General features: G+C 37.8%; 1 protein-coding gene across 1 annotated transcript; it reads right to left on the reverse strand.

Annotated features, from left to right (window-relative positions):
• Positions 1 to 24: 24 nt before the first annotated feature.
• Positions 25 to 6,242, reverse strand: LOC139824760 (ATP-binding cassette sub-family C member 4; the record flags this gene model as incomplete). Its single annotated transcript, XM_071797302.1, has 16 exons — positions 6,169 to 6,242; positions 5,127 to 5,231; positions 4,602 to 4,806; positions 4,315 to 4,534; positions 4,077 to 4,233; positions 3,752 to 4,001; positions 3,316 to 3,507; positions 2,929 to 3,215; positions 2,665 to 2,848; positions 2,181 to 2,533; positions 1,892 to 2,106; positions 1,594 to 1,791; positions 1,287 to 1,517; positions 1,034 to 1,209; positions 606 to 935; positions 25 to 483 (listed from the first exon to the last, which is right to left on the reverse strand). Coding segments are annotated over exons 1-16 (3,636 nt in total), but the record flags the coding sequence as incomplete, so codon positions are not given.
• Between the last annotated feature and the right edge of the window lie 864 nt (positions 6,243 to 7,106).

A 7,106-nucleotide genomic window follows, 5' to 3' on the forward strand; every position in this document is an offset into this window, starting at 1 on the left:
CAATCTGTGCGCTATCGTCAATACCGTGCAGTCCTCGAACTTCTTTCGGATCGTGGTTTGTATGAGCGCGTCCGTCGTAGGATCTACATTGGCGGTAGCTTCGTCGAGTACGAGTATTTTATTGTCCTGTAAGATCGCACGCGCTAGACAAATCAGCTGTCGCTGTCCGACGCTGTAGTTACTGCCGCCCTGCTCGACGCGATAGTCCAAGGAGTCCACCATTTGTTTCAACGTCACCTCTTCCAAGGCACTCCACACTTCGGCATCGTTGAACTTGTGAAAGGGATCGAGATTATCTCGAATCGTGGCGGAGAATAACATCGGTTCTTGCGGTATTATGGATATTTTGTTTCTCAAGTCGTGAAGACCGATCTTCTTCGTGTCAACGTTATCGATGTAGATAGCGCCGTCGAGTTTCGCCATGTGAAATAAAGCGGAGATCAGGGACGACTTCCCGGCTCCGGTACGACCCACGATTCCAACCTGGAGGATTACATCGAAAGAACGATTTAGAATAAATTAGGATGTAATTGTGGTTATTCCGAATAACTTGGGATTATTTATAGGTTTTTCAATTGTACAACAAGCAACGCGATGGTAATTACTTTCATCCCAGACTCGATGATGAAACTTAGAGACTTGAGAATGGGTGGCTCAGATTCGGAGTATCGAAGATAAACACGATCGAACTTGATTTCTCCCTTAGAGGGCCAATTGCTCGACGGTTTATCCGTGGGGTTACTTTCAAACGGGCCCTCTTTCTCGAGCTCGGTAAATTGTACTATTCTCTCTACGCTCGTCATCTGCGTGACCGTCTCGGTGGCTTGACGCATTCCGTACTGCACCATATTGCATAAAATGAGCACTTGCGAAATTGCTAAACCGACATTCCCAGCGAAAATGTTTCCTGGCAAAAGCAAAGTTCTGTAGACATTCTATTATTATAAACGCACTATAATAATTGTAACAAAGAATTACCATTGTCCAATGCAACAAAACTATACGTAACGACAGAAATGAATGCGACAGATACCGCGTCCAGCGTAAAACCGAACACTGTACCAGTTGCGACAATTAAGGAGTAAGTGCTTGTGTGTAAATCTTGATGTTCGTCGAATTGTTTGCGAATCATTTCCTGGGCACCGGTAGAACGTATCGTCGTCAGACCCGACAATGTGGAGTTTACATGCGAGAAGACAGGGCTTTTCGCTGAAAATTTAAGTAAACGTTGATTTGAAACACGAAAGATAGCTACAAATTGTCTCGCGAAGGAAATATGAATTTACCAATTCCTTCTAATCGTTTTGTGGTTTGCGCTAATGGAAGATAAACTCTTCTTATCATGCCAAATAGAAGGAATATAACGATTACAGCGAATATGATCCACCAGTTGATGATAAGTACTTGCACTAGAATTCCAGTCATCACCGCAAACGTTTGAATGGACATTGTCATAGTACTAGGCAGTGTTTCATCCACCGCGCCAACATCCTTCGAAAAACGATTTAAAATTCGACCTAGGAAAATGTAATTTTTATCTATTTGCATCTCGTTACGGATTGCACCGGCAATCACTAAGTCAAACATACTCACCGGATGGGTTGTTATCAAAGAACGACATTGGCGCTTTAAGTACGCACGAGAACATGAAGTTATGCAAATTCTTGCCGGCGTTCATACATATTTTGAAGAAAATTAGATTTCGTATTGTTGTTACCACAACACTGATAATGATGAGACCTCCGTAAATCCATAAAGCCGTATCCGTGTCAAGATAGTACATATCCCCATCTATAATTTTCATCTAATTTTGATTTGAAATGAAGTAGTAAAATATTTACTATTTCAATTGCGACACTAGAAATATTGTAGAAAACTAGAAAATACTAACTGTTATTAAGAGTAAAATTTTGTGACGATATAGTATCATTAGATATATCTTCCCTATAATAGTCTGTGGTTGTTAAAAATTCGGTATTATTAATCTCTGACGTATTTTCTATTTGTCTAGCAGATCTCGGCATGGAAGAAGACATTGTAAAGTTGTTCGCTGTACTATACTGTTGTTCGCGCATAGTTTTGAAACGTATCTCTTCCTGAGTCGTCCTGCAAAGTTTATTACACTTAGAAATAGATTTTCGTAGATCCTCGTATCAGTAACCGACCCAGTAAAGACGTACCAGTAACCGACCCAGTAGTCGCAACCGTTACTTCCGATTTGTCCCAAAATCGTGAAAAATAGAACACTGGCAATCATGATGGTCGAACCACCGCTGCGAAGATACTTCCAATAAAGCGATTTCGGTAAACTTCCCTTGGCTAGAAGCTCCTCAGTTTCTTGAGGCTCGGCTTCCTCTGTGTCTTCATCATTAACGTTATCGTTTTTAATTTTTATGTCAGATGTAAGACCTGTATCAATTTTTAACAATTCCTTCGTCTTTTCGCTAACTTCTTCGTCTTTTTTTAATATTTCCAAAAAGGTCACACGTTTTTCTTGAAGGGCCGTAAATGTGCCTTCATCTTCAATTTGACCCTTTTCGGAAAAATCCACGTAATTAGAGATTTTATATATTTATAATAATATATAAATGTATTCATAGATTATACAATCACACACACATATGATTATACTTATGTACATATCTAATGTAATAATTTACGTACATTATTAAAAATAATGATATAGTCGCACTGTTTCAAGTACTGCAATTGATGAGTTACAAGAATTCTTGTTTTGTTTTGCAAGTAATTATTCATGCACTCGTTAAATAAATGCCTGCCAACGTGAGTGTCAACTGCTGATAGGGAATCGTCGAAAAGATAAATATCGACGTCTCTATAGACAGCTCTGTAAACAGCAAATTATATTAGAATATAGAACACTTATATATTAGAATATAGAACATTTCGCAAGTAGATGCAATTTACCTCGCCAAATTAATTCTTGCACGCTGTCCACCACTGAGCGCCGTACCTCTATCACCGACTAAAGTCTTATCGCCGTACGGAAGTTGTTCGAAATCTCTCGTAAGAGCGCATACGTTTACAACATTCTGATATCTATCTTTATCATAAGGCTGGCCGAATAGAATGTTACTTTGCACTGTGCCTGCAAACAGCCAAGATTCTTGACTGGCATACGATATTTTACCATCTATGTGTATTTGGCCTTGTGTCAATTTCAGTTCGCCTAAAATCGCTTGCAGGAAAGAACTCTGAAAGTTGAACATAAAGAGATTTTAAAAGGGGAATATTAAATATTCTCTTAGTATAAAATATTACACGCAAAACATTCAATACGGTTGTAGAAAGTACCTTTCCTGCGCCTACAGGACCAACGATAGCGTAAAGTTTGCTGTCTTTAATTTGAATGTTGATATTATGTAATGTGTTTACAATTGCAGTAGTTGTCCATGAAGCGCTAACGTTTTTCATTAAAATACTTGTTTCTTTGGCAGTTAATGCAGGCTGTGTCAGTGGAACATTCTCGTTCAATAACAGAAAGTCCTATTAATAACATACAAGCTAATTATTGACTGTCTATTATATTCATGATAAATGTTTTACGCGACTTTTATCTACTAATATAAGTACCTCAGTAGACGATCTCAGTAGACGATATCTTCTCAGTACACAATCTCATTGTCAGTTGACATAATAATTACATAACGCATGCAATCAATGTATCTTTTTAACTTTAGAGTCGGTTTTTTGTTAGCTTGGGGTAAAGTTATGATAAAGTTAATTTTACCTCGATTCTCTTTATGGAGACCGATGACTCGGCAGCAGCCGCTATAGCCATAGGAAACCATATCGCCATGGTGAGTTGAAGAATATTGAAATACCGTGCCACTGAAAATACTTTATCGGCGGATATAGAATATCCGTAGAGTACATAGGCCATAATTGTAAAATATAACGTTGTTCTTTCCGTGAACACATATGTGGCGAAGGTAAAGCCTCTTAGATACGATATTAGCGTGAGAACATCGATTTCGTATCTAGATAAAATAATGCGCTTATCATATTAAATTTCTTTGCGATAATAATGAGACTGATAAAGTTGAAATACAAACTTTCTTGCGCGATTAACTAGGCCTTCAAATGGTTTCTCCCAAGTATACATTTTAATAACTTGTATGCCCCTGATTATTTCGGACATCAAACGTACTCTCTCATCCGTTCTTACTGCTATTTTTAAACGCAACTTCGAGGTCCATTTACTTATGTATCCTGGTTAAGTACGTAAAATTAGTAATTTAATCGTTAGACATTTTACACGTTTGCGACAATTGCGACAATTGTGTGTGTTACCTTGAAGAGGAATAGTTTGAACTATTAAGAGAATTACACCGGCTAGCGAAGCGACGCCGACGCTCTGCCATATCAGAAACGCAATGATGACTACTTGTATAGGCAAGATCCAAATGTAATGTAACGTCATAAACAGCCATTCAAATTTTGACATGTCATTTGACAACAGATTAACGATTTGTCCTGGAGTGGTGGCGGTAGAACTGTATAAGCGCAATATCTAAAGAGAAAAATAAGTTAAAAAGATTCTTAGAGAATGTACAAAAGGATGCTAACTAGCCAAATACCTTTCTGTATATTAAAGAGGAGCTTGCTATTCTGACTCGCATTCCAATTTCCATCAAGTCTAGATTCGCATGATGATTGACTAGAACTGACAATATCATCATAAAAATCATACCAGATGCGTAGAGATATGCTGTCTCCTGGGTAGACGTAGCTCTTGGATCGAAATGCCAAATGAGTAGACCGAAAATATATGTTTCCACGATTCTGCGCAAAACATATTCTTAAGAGCACATGTCATAACATGACAATCGTTATATCTATCTACCTCAAAACACAATTCATAAATAAAATCCATCCTCCAGTATAAAAAAATGACCATATAAACGTCTTCTTCAAAGCCGTGAAAAACTTGGGTTTCCTGCCGTCCTTCTTAGCAGTGTACATCTCACGTTTCCAGTTCCTGAAAGGTACTTATATATTAGAGGAAAGTGGCGATATAATATTATCAATGATTTATTAACGCTATAACCCGATCATCAATGTCATCTTAATATATACAAATTCATATTAATAAAATTATTTACTTTTCCAGCTTGTTTCCCAAAAGCTCGCTGCCGTCAGCTGACATAACATTATACACATCTTTCATTTCCAAGTCCTTCCCGTACCAAAATATTTCCGCCAACCACCTTAACATAATAAGAAATTATGTAACATGTTTGCATAATTAAATAATGTAGCATGTTTACATGCCAGAATGCATTCGCTTTTATGTGTTAGATATGTTTTTACGACAAAACGTATATCTATGGGTCTGTTTTCTATTGCTGAACTTGCGCTAGTTCAGAGTTTATCTTTCTTACTCCACATTGGAAAGAAAAAGATAAACTCTAACTAGTGCAGTCAAATCTAATAATGTTCTGTTAAAGCATGCTAACAATAAACGCTATTTAAAAAGTGCGAATATATATTATCGGGGTGATACATAATCTAGAATATAACATTATACTTTGAAAGTCTCATTCGTGTACATATGTTTGTAAGACATATTAAGTTACACACTGTTATCAGTTTAGCTAGCAATTCCCAGCTGATTTGGACTGAGAGCGAAAAGACAGTTTGTTTACTATAGATAAGATAAATCCGTTGCTTGATTTCTCTCTCTCTATCGTTACGAAAAATGTTATAGTCCTATCTAACTTATGTCCTGTTATGTCCTTCCATTATAAGTCTGTTTTTTTAGCTCAACTTTTTGCACAGTTCATCTTTTCTCTTTTTCTCTCCAACGTGAAAAGAAACAAAGGGAAAATGAATCGTGCAAGAAGTTAAGCTAAAAAGAGCAGGCCTACTATCTGAAAATCTCACAATCTCGAGCGGCCCTTGAGATATCGCGATACGAAGACTTGACCTTACAAGTCGATGGCCATATATCAATCCCTGGAGGGATCGAGTGCCATACCATCAAAAGAAGAAGATGATGACCTTCTCCTCGCAATCACACGTACGCGATTGTTGCTCGTTTGTTGCGTTCGTCAAAGTTTAAAGACAATCGATATAAATATTCGCGAGACACATGGCACCGATCTGTATCTTGGATTGACGCGCAATTCACGCAAAGCGACTCACCAGAAGAACAGTTTACTGATCGGATTCGCGGATACCCGTGGATTTGGGTTGTCGAACTTCTTGGTGGCGTCCATATCTCGACCGTCGACGTCGATGGGAATTCGCGAATTGATTGAAGAGCCGACACACAGTTTCGCATCCGATTACATTACTACACTACCTCTCTACCAGCCTCCAACCATCACCACTGCCTCGTGTGCGGCACGTGCTGTGATTTTATATATTCGATCTCTCTGTCTCTCTCTCTCTCTCTCTCTCTCTCTCTCTCTCTCTCGCGCGCGCGCGCACGCACGCACACACACACACACACACACACACACGTATGCATAATGCATACAGTACCGTACATACACGCTCATATATTACTCATTACGGCAACGACTTATTTAGTGCACGGAAATAGATCCGAGGAATTAGCGTGCAATAAAGACGTGACCATGGAGAATACATATGATAATAATTAGATGAAATGTCTGGAAGCACGTTATGTAAACTAATTGCTACTTGTAGCTTATTGTAGCTGCGTTATGTGCAAGATGCGATATGTAATACATTCAATAAAGATGAACAAATAGAAAAATTGAACCCCTTAATTAGACTTTAAGTGATAATACACTTGACACAAGCAGGAACTGACAGAACAGGGCTGAGTCGAAGTATATTTCCAGAAAATATTAATTAAGACGTCTAAAAGATGTTTCCAAAATAATTCGGGATGTTTCATCACGTTGTCAGAAAGATGATTTTATGACGTCTTTAAAATGTCTTCAACGTCTTATTTCATATCCTCTTTAGAAAATAAATTAATTATATGGAACACGAGTTTAATATTAAGAAGAGCTAGTTGCTCGGTACACAGATGATACAATGTTTATATAATTTTGTTACTTACAATTAGCGATACCGGTTTTTATCATAAGCAAAACTATATATATATA

This window comes from Temnothorax longispinosus, unplaced genomic scaffold (genome assembly GCF_030848805.1).
Source record: "Temnothorax longispinosus isolate EJ_2023e unplaced genomic scaffold, Tlon_JGU_v1 HiC_scaffold_550, whole genome shotgun sequence".
NCBI lineage: Eukaryota > Metazoa > Arthropoda > Insecta > Hymenoptera > Formicidae > Temnothorax > Temnothorax longispinosus.